General features: G+C 43.0%; 1 protein-coding gene and 1 pseudogene across 2 annotated transcripts; one reads left to right on the forward strand and one right to left on the reverse strand.

Annotated features, from left to right (window-relative positions):
- The first annotated feature begins 7,578 nt into the window (after positions 1 to 7,578).
- On the forward strand, positions 7,579 to 26,610 carry LOC143819723 (uncharacterized). 2 transcript variants are annotated; one of them, XM_077301629.1, is made up of 8 exons: positions 7,579 to 7,665; positions 10,582 to 11,064; positions 12,003 to 12,095; positions 13,452 to 13,550; positions 15,710 to 15,796; positions 18,063 to 18,214; positions 20,377 to 20,483; positions 26,210 to 26,605. In XM_077301629.1, exons 2-8 carry the CDS (start codon positions 10,668 to 10,670, stop codon positions 26,364 to 26,366), a joined length of 1,092 nt encoding a protein of 363 aa, XP_077157744.1. In that variant the 5' UTR covers positions 7,579 to 7,665; positions 10,582 to 10,667; the 3' UTR covers positions 26,367 to 26,605. The 2 variants fall into 2 exon arrangements, with proteins under 2 accessions (XP_077157744.1, XP_077157745.1); XM_077301630.1 differs by lacking the exon at positions 20,377 to 20,483 and having other exon boundaries at positions 26,210 to 26,610.
- On the reverse strand, positions 15,093 to 15,296 carry LOC143819724 (ubiquinol-cytochrome-c reductase complex assembly factor 6 pseudogene; annotated as a pseudogene).
- Positions 26,611 to 27,221: the final 611 nt, after the last annotated feature.

Here is a 27,221-nt window from a genome sequence, read left to right on the forward strand (position 1 = left end):
ATCTCATGAAGTGGGCATGATAGGGGCAAGGTGATTGCATGATGGAATTTTCCATGGGTAAGAAGTTGGGAACTGGCCTAGTCAAGCCCAGAGATGGGTTTTAATGGGTCTAAACAGAGAGAGTTAGACAAGAGATGGGCAGGGAGCCCTGGTGTTGGTCCTTGGAATAGGCAGTGGAAACACTACCAATGCCTGGGGCATGCTTGCTGCCCTTCTAACCTTCATCTCATCCCTAGATATGTGAGGGTGGAGGCTAAGGTGGATCCGATTTTGGTCCTATGCAATGCAAGGTTGATCAATAACAAGACCTCGACTTTGCAACAGTTTTTTGTGGAGTCTGGGGCTGACCTTGCTTGCGTGACCAAGACCTAGGTTCACTTTGAAAGAACTTGCCCCGCCAGGCTTCTTGGTCCTGCACCAATATCAGATCCATAGCAAGGGAATGGGGTGGCAATAGCAGTCCAGGAGGCTTTCTCCTATAGGGCTTTCCCAGCCCCAGGGATCAGTGCTGTGGAGTGTGTCAACACTGTGTGTTACTCAGTAGAGAGATTGGCAATCTGGTTGGTATACCAACCACCCAACACACCGCCAGATGCCCTGTCAAGCCTGCTGGAGGCAACGGCTGGCTGGGCATTGGAGTTTGCCAGGCTTTTGATACTGGGGTACTTCAACATCCATGTGGACGCACCATCCCCAGGACTTGGTTCGGACCTGGTGCCCTCCATGGAGACACTAGGGTTCTTGCAATTTGTTGCCAGGACCACCCATCAAGCCAGCCACACTGTTGACTTGATCTTTGGTGCTGAGATAGAGGTGATTCTGGATGCAGCCTTGGCTACAAGCCAAGATCAAGCTACCACCCATTTCCCAGTTGGGCAGAGGGCATATTTTTGCCCCCCAACAAATACTTATGGATCCACTTGGTTTAGGGAATTCTCTGCGGGACTCAATGCCTCCTAGCATCTATTTGGAAGCTTTGGTGGAGGACTGGCATTCCTGTCTGTCAGCCGCCATAAATAAAATTACTCCTAGAGGTCCTCTCAGCCCTCAACTCAAACGGGCACCCTGGTATATTGGGGCGTTCCAGGAGTGAGAGAACTAGAACTCTTAGTCTGACTGCATTCTCATGTGTCTCATATGATGTACTCAAGTAAGTCACTGGGAAAAAAGTGTTTACATCCTATCTGCTGATCACATGCCCTTAAGTCAATTTGCTACCTAAATATGTGGTTATGAGGGTATGAGGAATTGAGGGAAGTTTACTTAAAGAAGCAAAAGCTTTTTTTATCTTTCCAGGAGACCACTGACAAGAACTTACCATTGAAAAATTATTTTGACAGAAAGATACCTTGCTGTCACAGTAGTGAAACAATGCAATGTTTAAAAAGTAGCCATTCAGTCCATATGCTCATTTTAGCCACATGGGGAAAGGGTGTTGAATCCAGAAAAGGACTCTTTTCCTTAGCAGCCATGAAAAAAATGTCAGCTGGAACCTGAACATGTTCAGTCACCCAGAATCTAAACTCTAACTCTGTGTGGCCAAACATTATAATGTGCCTCACCAAAGGTGTTGTCAGCCTCCTAGACTTGATGTTCCTGCGATCTTCACAAATTCTTGTTTTGATGGCCCAGGATGCATATCCAATATGCAGTTTTCCACATCCACATTGGATCGCATAGATTACAGACTTGGTTGAAAACTTAGTGAAATATTTTTTTTTTTAAAAATGACTCATCTTCTGTAGCATTCTGAAATGTAGGTTTTACAGAAAAGACACAGACTGAACAGTGACCACAACTAAAGTGGTCACTGAGGAACACCATTATTATCTGTAGTGTCATTCTGTGTCTTATTGAGGTTTAATCTATTTCTGACCAACATGTCTTGAATATTCCTGGACCTTTTATATGCAAAGAGCCCTACATCTAGGAATATTCGATAATAAGTGCCAATGTTTCTGAATGGTTTCCTTGATGTACTTACAAATTCTTTTATAAGTGAAATAGAAATTAAACCCGCTATAAAAAAAATACAGTGGGCACTAGCGGGGTGGGTAGATGGATAGATGGAAGGAAGAAAGGAAAAAAGAAAGAAAGGCACGGGGTTGAGTGGTGAGGGGGGACAGGAAGGAAGAGTTGGGGGTTGAGAAGGGTGGGTCTCTGGGTGTTTGGGGGTGGGTAAGTGGCAGCGGTGGAGCGTGGGGTTGAGTGGCAAGGGGGTGGGGAGTAAGAGTTGGGGGTTGAGAAGGGTGGGTGACTGAGTGTTTCTGGGTGGGGAAGTGGCGGCAGTGGAGCGTGGGGTTGAGTAGTGAGGGGGGCAGGGGGAGAGGGTGAGGTTCAGAAGGGTGGGTGCCTACCTGCCTTGTTGGTGGGCAGCCGCGTAATGGCAGCTGTTGGCCAAAGGCGATGCAACTTGGGAGGGTAGGCGGTTCAGGAGTGCTTTGTGCCTCCCGATTCATCAGTCCAAGGGCAAGGGGCCAATCGTTGCCCCCCCATCCCGAACTGAGCCCTCCCCCACACCTCTTACTGCTTTATTTATATCACTCCTGCTATGTGGTGTAAAGATATTACGATCATTGTGTCAGGGATTTGTTTTTGCTCCCTGGGTGCCAGAAGAGATGACCTAGGTGTATTTTTTACTCTATTAAAGGCCTGTTTTAAATAGAATGTGTAAGTTCATAAAGGGAACCATTCAGAAGCATTTACACTTAAGAGGATTATAACATTAAACACCCATTCCTTAAAACCAGACTTAATGAGTTACTTTATCCCTCCTTCAATGGCTGCAGTTACGTCCTCGCGATTGTTCTCAAGAATGTAATCACATGCAAGTCCTCAATAGTGAACTGCACTTTTAAAAGCTTATAAGTGCTGTACAAACAGCTGAAGAACTGTGAAGGGTTAATTTTTATTATTATTATATTTCTTCTCAGAGCAAGAGAGCCTAGGTTTACAGGCTGTTCCAAGCATCAGCTAAGCAGCGACCGTTTCCGGAACAGGACTTTTGTTGCTCTGGCTCCCATGTGGTGACACAAATCTGGATTGGATGAGGTACACTGGGCCAAACGCTCCCCTGTACAGGAGCAGGAAGAAGCGGGGCAAACTACCCTGGCTCAAACTCCAGCCTGCATCCTGGCATGGATCCTCTAGTGTAGAAACAGTCTAGAGAGAAATTTTACAGCTGAATGCTGAAGAGGAGAAATCAGTTGAAATTCAGCCCTGACTGAGAACAGTTTAACACAAACAGGAGAATGGGGGATAGTTGACAAGGATGGGTGGGTACTTAGTTAGAGACACCCATTCAGGCCAAGGAAAGGGGATATATTTAGAGCAGGGGTGGGCAACTGTGGACCTCCAGATGTTCATGGATTCTTGGCTTTGCAACAACTACATCTCAGCTCCTTACCCTCGCCTTGGCTACTGACTCCTGAATCTGGTTTGGCTTTGACTCTCTCTCTCTGGTTTTTTACCACAGTTCATCCTGACTCTGCTCCCCTCCCTGCTTGCTGTGAATCCCTTGACTCCCAACCTTCTGGACTATACTGTGGTCTCTGGCTGGCCATCTGTCTCAGCACAACCACCCAGCCAAGTAGTTGCAGCCCAACGGGGATGCACATCCTAACACAATTGTCTGGCTGGATCCAATCTAGAATTATATTACAGTGGTGGCCACTCAGATCCTTCTAGATGATCACTGGCAAAACAAAATGAAAGGAACCCCATTAAATTCATTATAACAAAATGGAAATAATATGGTGCCACAACAAACCATCCAAGAGAAAGTCACCCTTGGAAACTCAAAGGCAGCATGAAGAGGACATTAATCAGAGAGTTGCTTCTTCTTATAATAACAGTAATAGTTATTATTTTATTCTTATGTCCTGCCATTCCCTCATGAGGGCCGGTTACACCAGAAATTAAAATATTTGAGTACAAAAAATTATAGTGTAGAATAACATGGCAATCAAATAAATTCAGGTTTTTAAATTAAATTAAGTTAAAAACTCCATCCTTATTGTCACTAGAAACTAACCCCCCCCCCCCGAGGCAGTTAGTATGTGTGTGTGTGTGGGGGGGGGATGCAGATAGATTTTCAGTTAGAGACGCCAACATCTTGATGGTGTTAGTTTCCGGACCTCAACCATAGTTATTTTTTTTAGTTGTTACATTTATATGTGTATATATGGAGTAGAGCCTCTTGTGGCACAGAGTGGTAAGGCAGCAGTCATGCAGTCTGAAAGCTCTGCCCATGAGGCTGGGAGTTCGATCCCAGCAGCTGGCTCAAGGTTGACTCAGCCTTCCATCCTTCCGAGGTCAGTAAAATGAGTATCCAGCTTGCTGGGGGGTAAACGGTAATGACTGGGGAAGGCACTGGCAAACCACCCTGTATTGAGTCTGCCATGAAAACGCTAGAGGGCGTCACCCCAAGGGTCAGACATGACTTGGTGCTTGCACAGGGGTTACCTTTACCTTTACCTTTACCTTATATGGAGTAGATTTTATCTTTAACTTGGCCATATTGAAACCTATAGCCAGTGTCCAGAAATGACATGTAAGGTGGAATATTTGGAGATGATAAGATTAATATGTACCTGCAGGGTACAACATTTGCAAAGTTTGAAATTTGGAGTGTTTGAGTTGGGAACTATTTTATGAAGAAATTCCTGTAGAGATTAATGAAGGGGAGGTTTGGGAAAGGTATTCCCCTCCCCTTGTTCTATTTGTCAGAAAGTGTGTATTTTTTTTAATTTATAGGGCTGGTTGTATGATGCCTCTTTTTGTCTTGTTTCCCTTTGTATCAGTGCCTTTATATATATATAAATTAAGAATTTTGCCTGCTGTTTCAGTCTTCCCACGCCAGAATTGATCTCCTTTTATGTGCTCATCCTTCTTCTGTTACAGAAAGACTTACCTCCCTTTTTTCAATAAATAAATTCACCACAAACAACTTTTTCCCTGACATAGTTGATTTTGCAGATGATCATAACATGGCTAGGAGAGGCTGGAATAATAGAAAATATGAGTGTCTGGAAGAAAACTATTGTTCCAATCATCCATAAATAATAGCACATGATTAAAATGCTGCAGGGGAATGGACTGCCATTACTGTCAACTGGCTACAAGCATTACTGGGGTTCAGCTGTGTTTTTCCTGTTTATTCAACAGGGAGCTCTCCTGTTTTGAACCATGGGAATTTTTCTTTTAGAGTTGCTTGCAAATCTTCTTTTTTCTAATTTATTATGATACATTGTAAATTGTACTGGTCAATGATCGTATCAATAAAAGTAGAAGTAGTTCGGTGTCTAGATGCCCCCTAGTTCTGCTGATAATTTTTATTTATTTATTTATTTATTTATTTATTTATTTATTTATTTATTTATTTATATTATTTGTATTTTGCTTTCTTCATCTCATCTCAAGGTGGATTACACAGAGTGGATCTACTGAAAGTCCCATTCATTGGTTCAGTAGGCTCACTCTGCATAAACCACCTCCAGACCAAATCCATGACAGTGGGAATGAGAATTGTAGAACCAACCAGAAATCAAAAAACAGAACTGAAGCAAAGAAGTATTAGCCTAACCTTTTAAATGAAGCAAAATTCCATTGTAGGAGGGAAGTTGCAATAAGGTAAACAGGGTAATGTGGTCCACAGTCCCTGATAACATTCTTTTCTGATTAAGTTAGTGAATCATTTTAGCAGTGAGAGACTTCCCTGTGGAGAGCAGCCATCTTGAGTAAAGTCAGGTTGGCATAGCTGGCAGAAAGCCATGAAAGTGGGACCCTTCCTGACTCCTGCAAGGAGATTGTTCACAGTAGAGAAGGCAAGTTGCTGGTTTTGCCATAATATGAAAGAACAAAGGCAAATCATCCCACTTAATTGTGTGATAGGAAATTCTAAGGGGCTTTTTGCACGCCTACAAAATAGCACAATGGTTGCCAATTGAAAACGCTACTGATTTGCTGTTATGCACAACGTCGTCGACAATCTGCCACACACCTGAAACCAATCTGCAAAAAGCGCTTCCTTGTAGCGCTTTCAGGGAAATCCCCAAAAGTGGATTCACCCTCCGGAAAGCGATACACTCCTGCAACCAATCTGCAACACTAGCGAAAAAGACCTGTGCATTAACATTGTTGCGGTTTCTACAAAGTCCCTCCCCCTGGCTCTCTTCTCTGATCTTCCGGCGAAGCGATCGCCATTTTTTTTTTCTCCGAGCGAGCGGGGATAAACGCACCAGCGAGCCTCTTTCAGTTTAGAGGCTTCCCCGACTTCAGTCCCTCCCCTTCAGTCACTAAGCACAAAGAACAGAGAAGCCCGTTTGCTGATGTATTTTCACTTTATTTTTTACACATTCATTCAGCCGAAAATCGGGCCCGTGAGAGAGGGGGGGATTTTTTTTTTTCACTCGGAGGGAGCGTGGCAACGATCAAACGACAGCTCAAACACACTAGGCAGCGAGATGGGCCTCTCCGTTGCAACGAATTAACACAGATTCGTTGCAATGGGTCTGTTTTTTTTAAAAAAAACCTTTCTTAAAGGGAAAGGGGCTGTTTGGGAGCATGCTAACGGCTGCCCATTGGCTGCTTGACGGCCAGGGGCGGGACGAGCTTGGCAATAGCGCTTCCTTTCTAGCGATTTTTGCCGAGACCGGAAGCCTGTGGGAAACGCTACAAAACGCAACTGGATTCCACTACAAAGGCAGGTATGCATAACGACGAATTCCACTATTTTAAATGGCGATTTTTCATTCAGTGACCAATTTGCTACAAAGATTCCGGTGCGTAAAGCCCCTAAGGATATGCTTTTCTACAGGATCCAGTGTAATGGCTACATGTTCATTGACCAGTCTTTTTAGACCTTTTGAATGTGGAGGTGCCATAAAAATATTTTTTGAGTCTTCAAGGTTCCCGGAAGTGATGTCAGCTGGCCATGCCTACCACAATAGCTGCCCCTCCCCCCAGAAGTGAAGGCAGCAAAGGTTTAAATTATTGAGGCCCCTCCCCTTCCTACTCCCTCCAGGACCATATTGATGCAAATTAGATGTTTATGATAAACATGACTTTGATAGATTCAGAAACCCTTTAATGGCATAATAGATATACTCATAAAAATACAATATAATGAATAAGGTTTGCAGACAAATGCATATAAGATGACAATTATGGTTCCTCATTTTATACCAATAGCTTTCATCAATGAGAGATTTATTCTTGGAATGGCCAACAAACGTTTGGCTAGCCCCAAAATAGCTGATGGATCCGTCTCACTCAGCATCATTTTTAACTAGTTGCTTCTCTTCTATGCAATCATATATCAAGTACTTCATATAATCACCCAGGGAATGCTGTACATCAAAAATGTTGGATAACCAAACAAATGTATATTTTATTCATACAGATTAGAATTTCATGATAAACATCATGATTGGGAAAATTCCAACATTATCTTGTTTCTTTCCCCTTGCCTTCAACTGTCCAAAGCAGGTTATGACTGGGGAACAAAGGTTTTTGTATCACTATGGAGGCAGCCAATCAGAGAGGAACCTAAGCTGATGGGAAGAGTTCCAGAATGTGTCATATCAAAGGCAAGGCCAGTTGAAGCCAGCCATTGGAGGAAGCAGGCATGGCAGGAAGAAAAGACAGAGAGAAGAACTGACCAAGGTGCCAATGTTTCTAAATGGGAACCATCAGGAGGGGTTACAGCCAACATTATGGGGCACATGACAAGTGAAAAAGGAGGCAACAATCTTTTGGTTCAATAAATGGGGCCAAATTTTACTGATCCATAAAAGATTTTCAGAGACCTAGAAGTCAACCTAGGAATGAGTTCTTGTTTTTCTCTATTGGAGAAATCCCCTCCCTCTTCTCTAAACCAGGGATAGTCAACCTATGGTCCTCCAGATGTTCACGGACTACAATTCCCAGGAGCCCCTGCCAGAGTTTGCTGGCAGGGGCTCATGGGAATTGTAGTCATATGGAGGACCACAGCTTGACTACCCCTACTCTACACCACCATTTATGATTTCTTTGTGGCAGTGCAGAATCCTTTCACAGAAGAGCTATGGAAGTTAGTCCCCCATCAGTTTGTCTCTCCTCCACTTTTCAGCACTCCTTCAGAGAAGAGGAGTTATTAAGAGGAGTAATTAACTCTTTGGAGTTTTGAGTTCATTAAAATGGTTGATAGTTTTTAGGCACTTGGAGTTCCAACTGGGCAGAAAAGATCCAAACGAAGAAATCAATATTGTCCTGATCTGGAATGATGGCTGGTGCAGCCATTGAGGGAGCAGCCAAAGAGAAAGATGAATATGCAGATGGAGCAGTTGTTGTCACCTATTGGAGGAGGGAATAACTGCAGGAAGAAACTGAGGCAGAGAATGAACATTGACAGAGGAGTCATAGGCAGAGGAAGCCCTAGGAAGGGTTAAAGTTAAGGAATATTATTGGGTGTACATGAGTAAACAAGAACCAGGATTCAACTTTTATTTTTTTTAAAGGACCAATATTTTGTTGATGCCCCTCCTCTCCCCAGATACATGGGTCAACTGACAGTGGAGGGGTTGAGAAAACACCCAAACCAAGAAGTAGTTAAGATAATTGCTTCTGATACTTCAATTAAGAAACGGGTAGTATAGAAATCTAAACAAATAAATAAATAAATAAATAAATAAATAAATATGCTAAGTGGTGGTGGGAAGGGGGGACTACCCCTTTCCTCCTGAGCACACCTTAGAGCAGGGGAGACAATCAGCTGGTTTCCATCTTATTGTGAAGATTGAAGCAAACATTTTTCAATGAAATGTCAAGGGCTTTCATGGCCAGTGTCATGTATCCATCGTAGACTCCCCCCCCCCTTGGCTTTCACAGCTTCCCTTCCTTCCTCTCCATCGAAGTTGTTTCTCTTATAGACTGTGAGGGGTACTATTGGGTGTCACTAAGGAATGTCAGTGTTCTTGCTAGGCAGTTCACTTCGGAGTGTGAAGGCATTTGAATTTTGATTTCATTCTGCATAACTGTGGGAATCCTGTTCAGCAGGCAAACCTCTAGGAGAGGGAAGGGGACACGGGATTTATATTCCTGGAAGACTCCACAAGGTGCTTTTCAACTGCGTGCCTTCTGTGATGAAAACGTCCTGTAGATGTTCTCTCCAGGCTTCCAATATGGCTATTTTATTCATTTCTAAGACAAGCTCTGAGTCTGCCTTGGTGTCTTCAGAGGTATGGTTCCCCAGGGACATGACAGCCAGAGTCAATATGCTGTTGTGGGTATTCTGAGCTGTGTGGTCATTGTTTCCTAGGATAAGGGGGGGCATTCCCTGGCCAGTTCTCATCATAGGAAATAATGGAAGTCAGATGGGACTCCCTCGGCCAATCTTCTGCAGTCATGTTGCAAGTTTAATGCCTTTACCTCAAACTTCCACCACCCAAAAGTCTGAATAAGTCACTTTCCCAGGCTCAGAGTAGTGGGGAGTTGGGTTAGGGAAACTCAGAATCAGCTTCTAGGTGACTTGCTAATCTCACACTGTAAAGAAAGGAAGTTGCCCCCTCAACTGTGTTAGAAAGCTGGATACATGGCTTGTCTCCCAGAAGCTGGAAGACTGGCAGCACCCAATCCTTGTGCCCCTCCCTGTCTCAGCATAAGGTTGCCCCTCTACAACTGTCCGGGAGAGCCCAATCCCATCAGCAGGAACATTCGGTGCCATGCTTCCACAACAGTATCTACAAATTAAATAACAATAATAAGAGCTATTTGGGCTCCTAAAATCTCCCAGAGCATCCTGGTACCCAGTGGGATCCATAAATTGCTGTGGCCAGGGTTTTTTAATTGTGCTCTGCCCCTGAAAAAATTGGGTGCCACATTTACACATGCTTCAAGGAACCATATGCAATTGTTGGTTCAATATTAAGTCCACGATACGCCCACCTTAATGAGCTGGGCAAGTCCCAACTTAGATGAGAGCCATGGTTGGCAAGGAGGCTAAGAAATCTTGAGCTCAGACAAGGTACTGTTATCTTGGACAGTGAAGTCCTCAGAACAGTAAATCAGGGTAGGGGTCTCCAGCACCAAGACCAAGAACACCTCCACCAGACCGGACCCTGAAGAGCTAAGTGGCTAGTTTCTAAGTAGAATCCAGAAACTATCTCTAGATGCTGTCCTGAGAACAAATTTCCTTTATGCTGCTCCAAAGGGCAAGTCCAGATCAAATGGACAAAGGTTACAGAAGGGTAGCTTTCAACTGAACATTGCAAAAAAGTTATTTTCAGTGATAACAATTTGACAACATAACCATTTCAAGGAGAACTTTACCTGAAAAGTTTAAAAGCAGGGGCTAGGAGGACATCAGCTGAGAACTTCCAAGCTTGAGATTTCTTAAACTGATAAAATGCCATCTAGTCTGAGTCTTTTAAGCCACTTCCACCCTCCTTAGTATGTGCTTCTGAGGCTGGATCTTGGCCTGCATCTTCTGTGATTCTTAGAGAGGGTTTTGTCACATAAACACTTTGCAACGTGCTGTGTGCATCAGGTGTTCTCTACTTTTTTACCAATGCTAACGTTTGTATTGGTGTTTTCATTATACAGACCATTTGCAAAATCACCCAGTGTCTGGTTAAGCTGAAAGAGGAAGAAGAGCAACAAGGGAAAAATAAATAAATAAAAGCTCCAAGATGAAAGAGGAAGATGGGGGTAAAAATGAAAGCCCCAAGACAAAAAAGGAAGAAGGTGGAGGTAAAAATGAAAGCCCCAAGACAAAAAAGGAAGAAGGTGGGGCTAAAAATGAAAGCCCCAAGACAAAAAAGGAAGAAGGTGGAGGTAAAAATGAAAGCCCCAAGACAAAAAAGGAAGAAGGTGGAGGTAAAAATGAAAGCCCCAAGACAAAACAGCAAGAAGGAGGAGGTAAAAAGGAAAGCCCTGAGGTGAAACAGCAAGAAGGTGGAGGTAAAAAGGAAAGCCCTGAGGTGAAACAGCAAGAAGGTGAAGGTAAAAAGGAAAGCCCTGAGGTGAAACAGCAAGAAGGTGGAAATAAAAATGAAAGCCCTGAGGTGAAAGAGCAAGAAGGAGGAGGTAAAAATGAAAGGATGTGTAAGCTACCAAATGACCAGTGATGTAGAGACAGAACTGACAGAAAGGGGGAGGAGCAAGTCTAATTGGGGAGGGACAGATTGAGGGAGAGATTTTGAAAGCTAGGGTTTCAAGGTCTCCTCTGGTCATCAGTGGTGGACGAGGAATACAGCATTAGCCTTAGAGACTTGGGAGGAACCTGGAGAAGACAAGGTCCTCAGTGGAGTACAATGCCATATAGTCCACCCTCCAAAGATTCCCTTTTCTCAATGGGATCTGATCTCTGTAGTCTGGGGATTAGCTGGTATTCAGAGAGATCTCTGGGCCCCACCTGAAGGATGCCCTTCCTAGTCCTAGTCCAGCACCTAGAAAGTACTAGGTTTAAGTTCAGTCTATAACCTTTGTCCCTCCTCCCCCCAAACCAGGAAAAAGTTCTAGTTGCTAAAACACCAACTGTATTGAAGTCTGAGCATAGGAACACTGGCAGCTAGGGTCGCCTGGTCCTCTCTTACTGTTGGGATTGGGAACAGGGTAGGGTTCCTAGATCCATGTTATGAAACTACCAGAGATTTGAGGGTGGAATCTGGAGAGAAATTGGACACCAGTGGGGTACAGTGCCATAGAGTCCACCCTCCAAAGCTGTCATTTCCCCCCCCAGTGGAATCCATCTCTGTAGTCTGAAGAGAAGCTGTAAAAATTGGGTATCCCCAGGTTCCACCTGGAGACTGAAATCCCTAGCTAAGAGTCCTGATCCCTCAAGTTCTACCACAACAGCTGCTTCGATGCCCTAGTCCCTGAGCAGTCAGCAGGGCAGAATCTAGCCCCCCAGGTTATGAAGTTGATTCTTGCTGACCTATGATGGATGCCTTGGAGCTTGGGCATTATTGAGATATTTCTTTGTGAAGACTATGGACAAACTGTCTTTCCTTTTTGCTTTCAAGGATCAAAGCTTGCCAAGATGATTGCACTTCAGAGCTGTGCCTTCCTGATTACCATGATCCTGTTTGCCGGAGCTACTGTGATGATTATGCTATGTAAGTTCAACTTCATCAGCAGAGACTTTCATAATTAACTGGACTGACATGACTTCTATGTTGACTCATTCCAAATGAGGACAATCTGGCCTTTGATATCCCATTGATTTCTAGGGGGAGGGGGAATAAGCATGAGATTTCCATTGGAATCCGTGAGATACTTCTGTTGCTCATGACTATTTCAATTGCTTATGTTTGAGATACATTCTAAAGACCATGAGAACTTAACCATGAGCAAGGGTGGTATAGTGGTTGAGTGGTGGCCTCTAATCTGGAGAAGTGTTTTTGATTCCCCCTTCCTCTGCATGAAGCCCACTTGGTGACCTTGGACAAGTCATTGTTTTGTTAGGGCTGTTCTTGTAGAGCGGTTATCTCTGAGCTGTCTAAGCTCTACCTACTCCATAGGGTGTCTGTTCTGGGGAGAGGAAGTGAAAGCGGTTTGTAAGCCATTAGGGGACCAGGTAGTGATAAGCGAGGTATAAAAACCAGCTCTTCCTCTTTACTTACCATACAGAATCTTCCTTGGTTTGCAAGGCTGATTGTTAGATACATTTTTTTTCCTGGAGGAGCAGTAGAGTAATTTTACATCAAATATATGATATTTTTAATTCTCCCCTGACTTCATCAAGACTGAAACATGGGATGTACTTCCATTGGTTGTGGTATCTCAAATGCTTCCAATGACACTGTGTGATCCTACACAACAACCAACAAAACTTGACTACATGCTGGGACAGCCTTGTTGATTACCATTTCCTGATTCCCCCCAAAATAGCTTCAGTGGTGACTCAAAAGCACTTCATGTCTAACAAAGCAAGAGGGTTGTGAAGTTCATGTGCCAGGAATACATTGTTTCTCTTTCACTGATTGCCAAAAATAAGACTCTGAGTTCAGATTGGTGAGGGAGGTTTACCATTGGTTAAGTATGGGTACCTGGCATGCATGCACAATCAGTTTCAGGCCTGATAGTTGCCATCTTAAATTTGGGAAATGCATGGAGGTTTTGGGGTGAAACCTGAGGATGGTGGGCCTTATGGAGGGGAGAGGCTTCAATGGGTTTCAATACTGATCCACCTTCCAAACTGGTCATTCCTTACAGGTGAGCTGATCTCTTTTGCCCAGCTGTCATCCCTGGGCATCTCCAGCCACAAACCAGAGGTTACGCAATTAAGCTGTATATTCCATTTGTGTGTGTACCAACTGGAGACTGGCAGACTTACCTAATCACTGAGGAATAGCTGAAGGGCGAGGCCTAATGAGTCTTCTTTCAAATGTAGGTTTCGGAGACTCCAGTCCAACATTGCAGAAGACATGGACATTTGAACCAGATTTATTTCCTTCCTTTCTCTTGTTTAGATGTCACTGAAATAGAAAACTTGGAAAACAGAATCAGAGCTGCCAAACGAATCCAGGCATTCATTGGCTGTAACAATGATTCCTTCCAAGATGCAAATGGTAAGCAATTTCATTGCAGTAGGGATGCTTGGGGCCTCTGCTTCCTAAGCCCTGTTGTCACTTCCCCGCATGGAAAACTTTATCCCAGGTTAGTGATCTCATTCAGTAAAAGGGGATGGGGTTGCTGGATTACAGGGATAAAATGTGGGATGGCTTAGAGTTGAACCTTGATGACCCATTTCCCCTCTCCCAAGTATCTTGTGAATATTCCTCCCATGACCAAGAACATACAATCAGAGATTGTCCTGACAAATAGACCCACAGTGGATTAGAGACTATGGATATGTTTCACTATTAGTAGCATCTTCCTTCAATTCGAGATGCCTTCCCCTAATGCCAACTATTGTTAGCAGAACAACTCTAGAGCAGTGGTCCCCAACCTTTTTTAGGCTGGGGACCGGCAGGACAACTGCCCCGCCCACGCATCGCGCATGTGCGGCCGCGGCCGCGCATCGCACATGTGCGGCCGCAGCTGTGCATCGCGCATGTCCGGCCAGGCATGTGCGAAAGTGCCGTGCATGCACGATTTCAGCCACGCATGGCACATGCCATGCGTGGGCACGGCCCTGATTCCCTCTCCCCCCCCTCCCGCAGTAAGAAGCTTTCCGGGCCGCAAGCTTGTGGCCTGGGAAGTTTTTTACTGCGAGGGGGGTGGGGAGAGGGAACCGCGGCCCGGTGCCATGGCCTTCGCAGCCCGTCACAGGGCCATGGCCTGCAGGTTGGGGACCACTGCTCTAGAGGATCCAACCCCCATCTATTTCATTGCTTGGCCACAGCAGAGAGTAACAGAGGCCCTTTACTAGTGACATAACGATGTATGTACCAATCAACATGCACAGAAGGAGAAACACACCACCTTTTGCTCAAAGGAGCATCCCTCCCTCCTCTTCCCTGCCAAGTATGTTGTATATGGGCACAGAGTACAAACTGCCCAAAACTATAACATTTGTACAGGTCTTAAACTTCAGGAATCCTGACCTGGATGGGTCAGCCTAGTCTTTTTTGTTCAGATCATAGAAGCTAAGCAGGGTTGGCCCTGGTTAAGCCTCAGATGGGAGACCACCAGAGAATTCTTGATTCACTAAACAATGGCAAGTAGTGGTAAACCACCCTTGAGTGTTCCGTCTCACAAATCACATAGGGTTGTTGGGATGACCATCACTGGTTTCCCCTCTTTTAAAGAATCCTGCCATTAGAAAAATGGAGAGTGAACTTTGTACAGGCAAAGATATCTGTGATGTGCTTGCCAGTTTGCCTGATATAGGAAGAAACCCCTGGAAGCTTGCCCATACAAGGAAAAACCCATGAACATGGCAAGAAGGATGCTAATATGTCTTGGATGATGTTTATCAAGCAGAAGTACATAGTTGTTGCTGAGATTCTGACCTACTTTGGTTGTCTTATTCTTTACAAAAATTAAAAAGTTTATTTTAATATGTTATTGAATATGTTATTTAATATGTTATTGTAATCTATACTGACCTCTTTCAAAATCTGAATCATAAATAACATCAAAGAGCAGTTTGTGGAAGGGTCACATCGTCACTGTTGTGAGGGCTGAGCTTTGTTGTTTCTGTTTTTAAGACCTAAGAATTCTGTCCTGAGTTCTCCCGGTTTGGGCGGAATTTCAGGTATTGTAAGATCAGGCCTGTAATATCTATGGACAACTTCTGCTCCAGCAAACATAGCCAGCAAACTTGCGGTCAACAGTTTTAGGTAACGAGGCCAAGACACTCCTGTGGGCATGTCAAAAAGGCACCTGCGACTTCATCAGCCCCCTATGGCTAGATGCCCCCTCAGGGAAAGGACTCCTCTGCACATCTGAGGCACGAAGAACATCTGGTCCCAGTTGTGTTATTCCGAATGTATAAAAATCTGTTTCTAGGGCAGCTCAGGAGTGCTGATTTTGGACATGAGTCACAGTGTCACTCTTTTAGTTGTCTCAGCTATTAAAATAGCATCTTGGAATAATTCTCTGTCCTGGTGTGGGACTGCATTTCTTTCCCACAACAGGTGAAAATGAACCTAAGCTCCCTAATGGCAGATGTATCCGGGTCACCACAAGTCAGTTGGGACTTGACAGTTAGTTGACCTGCACAGAGGGCTGGGAACTCAAGACTGTTTGATATCTCTCTGATGAATTTTTGCCAATCATTTAGCAACAGAACGATTTGGAGAAGCTAAACGGCTCCTGGAATATTTGAACCAGCTGACCACAAGAAATGATGAACTGAAAAAATTAGTCAGTAAGTGTCTGTGAGCTTCTGATGCATGCAAGAAACCCACCTTGAAATCACACCTGCTGAAAATACCTTCATTTCTTGCCTCCCCAAAATATTTATCTATTTATTTGATTTATTTCCTGCTCCTATTGTGGAACATCTTGCAGTGGGTTTCAGTGAAGATTTGTACCCCAAGACTGAATTAAACTAAGGCTTAAGTGACTGTTTAATAGCTGTGTGGCAATAGGTAAACAAGTCTACTGTGACTAAGTAGGGTTGCAAGGTCTGGGATGGGAAATACCAGGAGATTGAGTTTAGGAAGATGAGGGACCTGCAGGGCATAATGCCATAGAGTTTGCCCTCCAGAGCAGCCATTTTTTATCCAGGGAGACTTATGTCTGGTTTTTGGAGATCAGTTGTAACAGTGGAAGTTCTCCAGCTGCAATCTGGAGGATGGCAATCCTATATCTATGCCTTTTTGTTAGTCCTCCATAATAACTGGTTGGTCACTGCGTGAGAGGATGCTAGACTAGATGGTCCCCTGATCTTATCCAGCAGGGCTCATCAGATGTTATTATGAAGGTCTTGGCCTCCATGCTCTGTTGTTGGACCTCCAGTGGAACTGGCTGGCCAATGTGAGATAGGATGTGAGATAATGTGTCTTATCTAGCAGGGATCTACTTATGTTCTTTCTTTCTATCTTTCTATCTTTCTATCTTTCTATCTTTCTATCTTTCTATCTTTCTTTCTTTCTTTCTTTCTTTCTTTCTTTCTTTCTTTCCTTCCTTCTTTCCTTCCTTCCTTCCTTCCTTCCTTCCTTCCTTCCTTCCTTCCTTCCTTCCTTCCTTCCTTCCTTCCTTCCTTCCTTCCTTCCTTCCTTCCTTCCTTCCTTTGAATTATAACCTGCCATTCCTATTACCATCTTATGGCAGGTGACAAAGTTGTTCTTGTTCTTAGGTGCGAAGTCGTGTCAGACCCATCGTGACCCCAAGGACAATGATCCTCCAGGCCTTCCTGTCCTCTACCATTCCCTGGAGTCTAAATACATCAAATATGATTGTTTCATGTTTTCTGATTGTTATGGGGCGGGATTTTATTATGGGGTTATTAATAAAATAAATAAAGACACTATATCTGCCCCATAACTTTTCTGATTGATGTCTGAATTTCCAACTATTAGGACATTGTGTTGGATATTCTTTTTGCTTGGGGTTGAGATTTCTTAGCGAGACTAGTGCTTTTCTGCCAAGGGGAATTTGGAGCAGGCATGGCATTTCTATTTCCATTTAAGCTCTGTCATACAGCACTTGTTTGCTTTGTCACTTTTGTATGCTGGTGGCCTGAGAATAATGCTTATCCTACTTTTACAGATGCTTGGCTTCTGTGGGTTTTTGCCAGCTCTCACCAACCTGTAAGACTCAGAAAGGAGTATTTGGGCAAAGTTTCCCTCCCCTGGTTTGGAGTAAAACCTTACAAACATACTCGGGGATTTGACATAATAGTCCCTTGACAAGATGGAAAAGCTCTGTTAGATGGAATTACATGTGCACAGTGGTGGTGGTGAATATGTTGCCTTTGCTGCTATCACTGATAGACAGAAGGCCTAAGAATATGTTTTCAACTGTGCTTACTTGCGTTCATTTTGACTTTTCCTTCACTTGCATTATAACCTTCCACCCAACTGTTTCACCTACCATGCTTCCATATTGCCAGCCATAGCTGCACTATCTACCAAGGAACATGGCAGGCTGCACACAATAGGAAAGGACACTCGGGAGCAATAACTTACACCATTTGAATCATCTGTGAATTCCACGGATCAACCAGATCTGTATCAGGACTGCTGACCAGAAAATGGCTTAAGAAAACCTTCTCGTTCAATCTGCCTCCTTAGGTGAACCATTGTAAGTGACCCTCCACCCATGCCAATGTTCCAAGCATCAGTAAGCCCCAAACTCACCAGGTGATGGTCAATCTGTGACAATGAATTCAACAGTTATTCCAAGATTGCTATCCTTGTGGGTCATAAAATAATTCATCAGATTTTTCATGGAGGTCCTTAATGTCCAGTCTGTCTTGGTCAGATCAGACAGGGAAAATGATGGGCAGTGTGGTGAGTTGTAAATCAACAGAATTCCTCTTCGGTACTATGTCTAGAGAAACATCGATATATAATTTGTGACCGCGTTTTTAAAATAATCTATGTAGTTCTACTGGCTGGCTTGTACTGAACTATCTTTCTTCTTCCATTTCCTTTCCTTACTCCATATGCTCCTGACTCGGCTGAAAGATGATATTAATGGGAAGCAAAATAAGGGCTGGAAGCTATTTCTAGGGAACTTCTATTTCCTCAGTGAGCGGAAAGGCAATTTCGAGGTAGCCAAGAAGGACTGTGAAAATCAAGGTGGCTTCCTGACTGACATCACATCTGAGAAGGAGGAGGTGAGAAGACAAACGGGTGATGTAAAAGGCAGGAATAATATTTTTATTTCACAAAACTATGATGTTTTACAACCTGGGCCTTTCCTTAAGCTATATAGCTCTGGGGCATCGTCTACATGTTCTATACCTGAACATTCAAATGAGCCTTGTTCTGCTTTTGCAAGGGCAGAACCCCAGAGTTCAAGAGTTAAATACAGAAGGGGTAGCCTCTCCCAATATAGTATCTCATTTGATTGCTGAAAAGGAATGGTTCTTTCTTGCATCATGAACTCTTAGTGGTGAGAAATTTCCTACCTGGGTTAGTGCTCCTGGCTGGAGCACAGGTGGGCATGAGGGACAGAGAGTAAAGAGTGGACAGAGAAATGCTCATACTTGCCTGATTCATGCAAGTATAGATTCAGAGGTCTGAAGCAGCAGAACTAAGTTTGAGTTCAGTGGCATCTTTAAGACCAACAAATGTTTATTCAAGGTATAGCTTCTTCTTCTTCTTCTTCTTCTTCTTCTTCTTCTTCTTCTTCTTCTTCTTCTTCTTCTTCTTCTTCTTCTTCTTCTTCTTCTTCTTCTTCTTCTTCTTCTTCTTCTTCTTCTCCCTTCTCCCTTCTCCCTTCTCCCTTCTCCCTTCTCCCTTCTCCCTTCTCCCTTCTCCCTTCTTCATCCTTCTTCTCCTGTAATCTCAGAGCTCTCTCATCCTCAACCACCTCACAGGGTGTATGTTGTGGGGAGAGGAAAGGGAAGGTGAATGTAAGCCGATTTGAGACTCCTTCGGTTGGAGAAAAGCTGCATATAAGAACCAAATCTTCTTCTGGATGGCTTCTTTTTTTCTTAGGGGCTACTGGAGGATTTCCCCAAAATCTCAACCCATCTGACCTAGGCAACATTGAATGGAGACAATGATCACAGGGAGTTTATATTTCTTAAATTAGACCAGCCCATAGTTGTCTTGGAAACCATCTGTCTTGTACTGAGCTACTATAAAGAAAACTAATTCACCTTCTCTGCAGTTTCTTGTCCTCCCCCATTCGTCTCCTTACGCATTTTTCAGCTAACAGTCCAACTATGCACTAGGTCCCAGGAAAGTGTTAAGCCACTTTAACACAGGTGAGGCTAACACTTCTTTTAGTTTGCTATAGGATGGGGTAAGAATACGTCCCAGCGCCATCCCATCCATAACTCTCAGACATAAATGATTTTGTTCAGCCATTACACATAAAAGGGTATCTCATCTGAAACCTGATTTTTTTAAAAGTATGAAACTAGTATGAAAGACTGATTTCAGTAATAACTTTTCTCTCTCAAAAGAAGCTCTTTTTTCTTTTAGTTTGATTGCCTTTTTATTAGGCTTCTAAGTAGCCTTTGTCAGACTTTGCAGGGCTTGTGTGGGATATTTGACACCATGGGATGCTCCAGCAGCGGGGTATGAACACCTGGGAAGACAACGCTTGACATTTAACATCACCAGAGTGAAATTCAGAATTTTTAAAGAACCTATCTTCCTCCTCTCTTTCAACTTCTATTTTGACGAAAATTGAGTGGATTTGATACAGACTGCAAATTCCTGAAAATAAGAGGAAAATAAATGCACTGTTGATTTTCAGAGAGAAAATGGGTAAAAAGGAATCAAGAGATTTCCTCTAGACTAGAAAAACACATTCCAATCATTTACCATTCAATATTACAGCAAATTTGAGCCTGAGCTAATTTTGACCTGTTCATAAAGTCCATACAAAAAAAGGGGAGGAAGGATGGAGAATGAAAAGCACACCCATACCCTACAACAGGGGTGGGCAAACTGTGGCCTTCCAGATGTCCATGGACTACATTTCCCATGTGCCCCTGCCAGCATTCACTGGCATTGATGTCCATAGAGGACCACAGTTTGCCCACCCCTGCCATACAAGGGATCTTTCAGTGTTCATTATTAAAGAAACTATTGCTGGTGTAGCTGTTCAGACAGATTCTAATATTTGGGCGTCCGTGGTGCTAATGTGGTGCAGGGGGCGGTGTTACTATTAGTAAAAGAAGGTAGAGAATAAAGATGCTAATTAGAAAGACTACTATTATTGCGTGGTTTGTTGGTTCATTGAGGCCAGTTCACTGCAAGGGAAACACTTTGAGCAGAGAATCTAGGTTACATTTTAAATATGGCATTTGTGATTGTGCAGGAATTTGTGGAATCTTTACTCCAAAGTCATGACTTTACTTGGATTGGAATTCAGAGGATAGAGGGAGTTTGGTCATGGATTAATGGAGAGGCAGTGTCGGGCCCTACGTAAGTCTCTTATCAAAAGTTGTTTCTGTCTTGTATTTTAGGAACTGCCTTAAGATGTGCTTTCCAGAAGGACTTTAATGTCAAATTTTCACATGTGTAGAAAACACAACTACATTCCTGTTCAGGCTTAATTTTCTAAAAATTTGGGCTTAGGAGGCAACATCAGATGGTGTTGTCAAACAAGACAACACTTTTAAGAACTCTAGTAATCTACAACGGACAGTGTAGTAACACAAGGCTAAGCAATAATGGGAAATGGGGGAGAAAAATATGTAAATACACATAATGTGTGTACAAAATTTCAAGAACGAGATGACCCTGGGAAGAAGAGAGAGTGTAAAATGGGGAAATCTCTTTCTGGGATTCTGACACAGGCCCAGTTCAAAACAGAAGTCTATATAGAAAAAAATATATAAATGAGTTATAATTAAAGTTCAAGAAAGTTTAAAAACCATAAAAGAAGATCTAATCTTCTGGACACACATAAAGCATCTGAGAGTGTACACCACTACCAGCAAGGTTAGATCTAATGCATTTCAATCATAATTATTGTCCTCAGAGATCAATATGAAGATATACAGGGTTGTACTTTCCCCCCCAATTTTCAACACAAGGTGTAAATACTTTTTAAATCTGTTATGGCTGGTTCTGGTTGTGCAGTATATTTGTATGTGTTGATACGCACCCAGCAGAATTATCAGCCAGAAACTATTTATATTCTTCCCCTGAATAGTGGGAATTCCAGCTTTGTGTTTTTTTGCAAAAAGGTCCAATGTAGAGAAACACACAGCAAGATTTTCTGATATTTTAATAAATCTTGTTATTTATCCCTTTAGTCATCTTTTCTTTAAACGAAGAATCTCTAAACATTTTACCTCTGCCAACCCATTCATACTCTTGATTAAACTGTTTGCACGTAAGGCAACCAGTACAGTGGTCACCTTTCAAATGCTGCCATATCTTTGGACCTTTTCACAGAGATTTCTCAATATTCAGAGGAATAATAAGAAATATTTGCTGGCTGAGATTTCTGCCTGGCATATTTCAAGCCAAACAATAAATTGCAGGACCAGAACCAGATTAATGAGGTATTTATCCAACTGTTCTGTTTGATGAATACCTCAAAATACCTGAAAACAAATTAGCTGATAAACACCTTTAAAAAATTATGTATAACTGTGCATATTGACCTCTGAGGAAGATCAGTATTATCAAAACACACTAGGTCTGAACATGTTGGCATTAATACGATGCTTCATGTGTGCCCAATAGATAAGATATTCTTTCATGTTTTCTACTGCTAACCTTCATGGTTCTCACCTCTCTTGCGGATTGGCTTTTGTTTCCCTTCATGTTATTTTTAGGTCAAAATGAAGCAGTATCTTAATGTCATAATAGAAATTGTGTGCTGTGACTGCATTCAAAAGGCTAGCTTCTGTACTGGTTGCCTTACCTCAAAGTACATTTCATGGCTACTCGACATAATGAATAAGTTCACCTTTTAAAGGAAAGATGGCCAAAGAGACAGATAACAGAGGTTTATAAAAGTAACTAGCACTAAAGTCCATTTCACAAAAATTTCAATGGGCTCTAGGTTGCTCTCATTCCCTTTCAAAACTCCCCTCCCCCAGCCTACAATGACAGGGGGGAGTATTTAAAGGGAGCATAAGCTGTGTAACAGCTGACCAGGACAGCTGCATGGATGAAACAATCAGCTGTAATACAGGGGCCACATACATTTAAACATAGAATCATAGAGTTGGAAGGAGCCATACAGGCCATCTAGTCCAACCCCCTGCTCAACGCAGGATCAGCCCTAAGCATCCTAAAGCATCCAAGAAAAGTGTGTATCCAACCTTTGCTTGAAGACTGCCAGTGAGGGGGAGCTCACCACCTCCTTAGGCAGACTATTCCACTGCTGAACTACTCGGACTGTGAAAAATGTTTTCCTGATATCTAGCCTATATCGCTGTACTTGTAGTTTAAACCCATTACTGCATGTCCTCTCCTCTGCAGGCAACAGAAACAGCATCCTGCCCTCCTCCAAGTGACAACCTTTCAAATACTTAAAGAGGGCTATCATGTCCCCTCTCAACCTCCTTTTCTCCAGGCTGAACATTCCCAAGTCCCTCAACCTATCTTCATAGAGCTTGGTCCCTTGGCCACAGATCATCTTCGTCACTCTCCTCTGTACCCTTTCAATTTTATCTACGTTCTTCTTGAAGTGAGGCTTCCAGAACTGCACACAGTACGGCAGGTGTGGTCTGACCAGTGCCGTATACAATGGAACTATGACATCTTGTGATTTTGATGTGATTCCCCTGTTGATACAGCCCAAAATGGCATTCGCCTTTTTTACCGCTGCAGCACACTGCCTGCTCATGTTTAGTTTACAATCCACAAGTACCCCAAGGTCTCGTTCACACACAGTGTTACCTAGAAGCGTATCCCCCATCCAGTAGGCATGCTTTTCATTTTTCTGACCCAGATGCAGAACTTTACACTTATCTTTATTAAATTGCATCTTGTTCTCATTTGCCCATTTTTCCATTGTGTTCAGATCTCGTTGAACTCCGGCCCAGGGGATATGAATTCATCCAGTGCCGCTAAATGCCTCTCGACAACCTCTCTATCCATGTTAACCTGCCACCCAGACACTATCCTTTGGCTACTGCCATCTCTAGATATGCCTAAATCCTTTGACCTGTGGGAAAAAACAGATGTAAAATAGGCACTAAGCCTTTCTGCTTTCTCTGCATCTTCCGTTAGAGTTTGTCCATCCGTACCCAACAGTGGGCTTATTGCCTCCTTTACGTTTGCTCCTCACATAACTGAAAAATCTTTTCTTGTTACAATGGGCTTCCCTGGCCAATCTTAGCTCACTCTCAGCTTTGGCCTTTCTGATGATTGATCTACAGTGCCTAGTAACCTGAAGGTACTCTTCTTTAGAACTCTGTCCTTCCCTCCATTTCCTGAACATTTTCCTTTTCTTTCTTAGTTCCTCTTGAAATTCTCTGTTCATCCAAATAGGCTTCTTAGAGCCTGCCAGCCTGTCAAGGCACAACAGAAGAAAAACAGATCAACTTCAGGTGTTGTTCCAGAACTAATAATGTTTAAATTCTATTATATCAATCGTTTTTTACATCTCTTTTACTTAATATTTGGTGAAGCCAGAACGAGTTCTGGATAAACAATATCCCGTTTTCAATTTTCTCTCTTTCCTCAGTGACTTACACCTTTTTAGTACACATCCCAATTATTTATTTATTTGATTGATTTCCTGCCACCCACCGAAGGCTCATAGCGGGTTACAAATTTCAGATAAAATATTTTAAAAACCCATTAAAACCCCTGATATCAAAACCATAAAATACAACAATATCAACAGTATAGTATAAAGATGTGGCAGAAACATTGTCCCATCCCTAACATCCCCAGCAATACCTCTAGGGGCGGAGGAGAAGGGTGAGGAGGGGACAGATGGAACTCCCAAGCCACTGCTCCTATAGGGGGGCCATGAGCATCCTTGCTGCCCAGCCTCAACCATAGACCTGGCGGAAGAGCTCCATTTTGCAGGGTCTGCGGAATGCTGAAAGCTCAAAGTCTCTGATTTAAATCTTTCTATTGACTCTTATAGTATTCTTTGGCACCTGTTCAACAAGTAAATGGGATTTTTTAAAGTATAATTCTCTGTCAGGCCAAGACAGATGGGGAGCATTTAAATTCAGCTGGGCCCTACATTACAGCTGATCATGGGGCCCTTCTGGACCCTTCAGTATTAGGGTGATCTCCTCAGTTTAAGCACTCCTTGCCTGCCTTGTAGACAGGCAAAAAGCATTTAAAGACAGCCAGGCCCTGCTATATAACTGATCATAGCATCCCTGCAGGTGGGGAGACGGGGAGCATTTAAAGGGAGCAGGGCCCTCTGCATTACAACTGATCATGACAGCCCTGTGACACTGATAATCAGCTATAAAACATCAGCATGCTCCCTTTAAATATTCCCTACCATTGCAGGTAAGGCTTTGCCAGCAAAGGTGGGTATGATATATATCTTGAATATTCCAAAGCCTCTTTGCATAGACAGGGTGGGGTTAGATGAGTCACAAATTGGCATTCAGATTGCAGGGAGAAAAATCAAAAACATCAGATATGCAGATCATACCATGCTAATGGCAGAAAGCAAAGAGGAACTAAAGAGCCTCTTGATGCGGGTGAAGGAGGAGAGTGCAAAAGTTGGCTTGAAACTCAACATCAAGAAAACTAAGATCATGGCAGCTCACCCTCTCAATTCCTGGCAAACAAATGGGGAAGAAATGGAGGTAGTGACATATTTTATTTTCCTGGGCTCTAAGATCTCTGCAGATGGGGACTACAGCAAAGAAATTAAAAGATGCTTGCTTCTAGGGAGGAAAACTATGGCAAATCTAGACAGCATCCTAAAAAGCAGAGACATCACCCTGCCAACTAAAGTGTGCCTGGTCAAGGCTATGGTCTTCCCAGTTGCAATGTATGGCTTTGAAAGTTGGACCATAAGGAAGGCCAAGCATCTAAGAATTGAGGCTTTTGAACTCTGGTGCTGGAGAAGACTCTTGTGAGTCCCTTGGACTGCAAGGCAAACAAACCGGTCAGTCCTAGAGGAGATCAGCCCTGACTGTTCTTTAGAAGGCCAGATACTGAAGATGAAACACAAATACTTTGGCCACTTCATGAGAAGGAAGGACTCCCTGGAGTGATAGTTGCTGGGAGTGATAGAGAGCAATGCTGGGAGTGATAGAGAGCAAAAGAAGAAGGAGACGACAGAGAATGAGGTGGCTGGATGGAGTCACTTAAGCAGTCGGTGTGAGCTTAAATGGACTCCGGGGAATGGTAGAGGACAGGAAGGCCTGGAGTATCATTGTCCATGGGGTCACGATGGGTCAGGCATTACTTTGCAACTAACAACAACAATTATTTATTATGAAATGTACATTAAGAAGACTAAAACTGACGAATCAGAGTCTGTGCCATATTGGATGTACAGTCTCAGTAGCTACACATGGTATTACCAGGGACCACATGTGTTTCAACCAAGAGGGTCTTCATCAGTTGTCATATAAGATATATACACCCTCATAATGATACATAATGAGATCGGGTTGGTAGTATAATAATTATAAACTGTGAAGCTTTCAACAAAATATAATAATAATTCCAGATGTGGAGTTCACAATTAAACATCAAAGTAGTTAAGAACCAGAGTACTCAAAATTCAAAATCAAAGCAGCCAATCTTCAATCCTTAGGGTGCATCTTCATGTTTAAACAAAAAGGAAGTGACATTCTGTTGGTTTACACATGAGGATACACACTCAGGATTGAACCTTGACTACTTTGATTTGAACTTTGGCTACTAGGAGAGCTCTTCGTGTGTTTTTGCTTGCTACAGAACAAGTGTCCTTGTGAAATATACATTCTTGAGAAGGAAGGTTTGTATGGTTGGTTGACGATGTATCATATACAAGGGACAGCCACATTCTTTATAATCTTTTGTGAAAAATAAAGCACTTCAAAAAGACATGGATAAAGGGAAAGAAGGGCAATATACCCAATCCATGAGAATCCAAAAAGAAAGAGAATATGAAGTACTGTAAATGTTTCATTCTAGAAGCTCATTGTGTTCTTTGTAATGCATGCTACCATGTATGTATCCACAATGAACTGTTCAATACTGCCTTTATTTTTCAGTTACTGGTCAATGTCACCACCATTGGACATACCTGACTTTGACTGTGTATATGTGGGCAAATGCATCCCCCCGAAAAGCTGCTGGAATTCCCGTGCATGTTCGGATTCCGACGTCCTATGGACTTGCAAGTTAACGCCTGATCCAAAATGGGGCTAGTCAACAATGCCTCAATGGGATTGAAATGGTTGCCTAATCTCCATGCAATCTCGGGAAATGATCAAGTCCCACGGGAACATGAAAGACAAGAACAACAAGAATTACAAACAAGGACATTGACTTAGCACGGATGAGCACATTTCAAAGACAGCCACAGAGCATGTTCAAAATGCATCCATTTCTTGTTGCAATAGATCAGTGCAGAGGGTCTGTGGACATCTGTCTGTTAACTTTTTATGATTTTTACCTCTCTGATGCACCTCTTATAATAATAATTTTTAAAAGGTCTCAGGCACAAGGTCTAGGGCATGCCAGAGAGACCCATAGTGTGCAGTCTGGCAAAAAAAGAGAGAAAGAAGAAAATACATAAGAAAGAGACCACCCCACTCTTGAATAACAACTTAGCAATGCCAAAATGGAATTAACACAATGGCAGACGGGATTCCTGGCTCTGTGGAGACAACACTGAGTCTACTGTATTCTGCAAGGCTGACACTGTGGGAAGGAATTCCCTTTTCTAAAATCCTCATAGGTGTCAAGTGTAGATGGTGATCTTCCTGTCCTTCACAGTCAGCAGTCTTTTTTTTACAGGTGCCAGCAGTCAGCCCGAAAGAGCCCATCTCAGCAGGGAGGGAATCCTTGCAGAACTTCCAGATTCCACAATGCCCACTGCTGACGCTCTTCATCCCCAAGTTGCCAGCTTCCTTACACCTCTCCCACACCGACAAGAGAGGCAATACAGCTTCTGCTTTTTCGGTGTCCAATAATACAGAACTAATTTAGAATTAGTTCCGGTCAAGAAAAATGCTCACATAAAACAATTTCAAGTAAAATAGTTACATACACAGAGACACA

This window comes from Paroedura picta, chromosome 10 (assembly GCF_049243985.1).
Source record: "Paroedura picta isolate Pp20150507F chromosome 10, Ppicta_v3.0, whole genome shotgun sequence".
NCBI lineage: Eukaryota > Metazoa > Chordata > Lepidosauria > Squamata > Gekkonidae > Paroedura > Paroedura picta.

Excerpts from the sequence above, each read along its gene's own strand:
- LOC143819723 (XM_077301629.1), top strand. The coding sequence starts at position 10,668 with ATGAAAGAGGAAGATGGGGGTAAAAATGAAAGCCCCAAGACAAAAAAG. Across the intron at positions 15,797-18,062 it reads TGAACTGAAAAAATTAGTCA|ATGATATTAATGGGAAGCAA; the intron begins GTAAGTGTCTGT and ends CTCGGCTGAAAG. Across the intron at positions 20,484-26,209 it reads GAGGCAGTGTCGGGCCCTAC|TTACTGGTCAATGTCACCAC; the intron begins GTAAGTCTCTTA and ends TTTATTTTTCAG.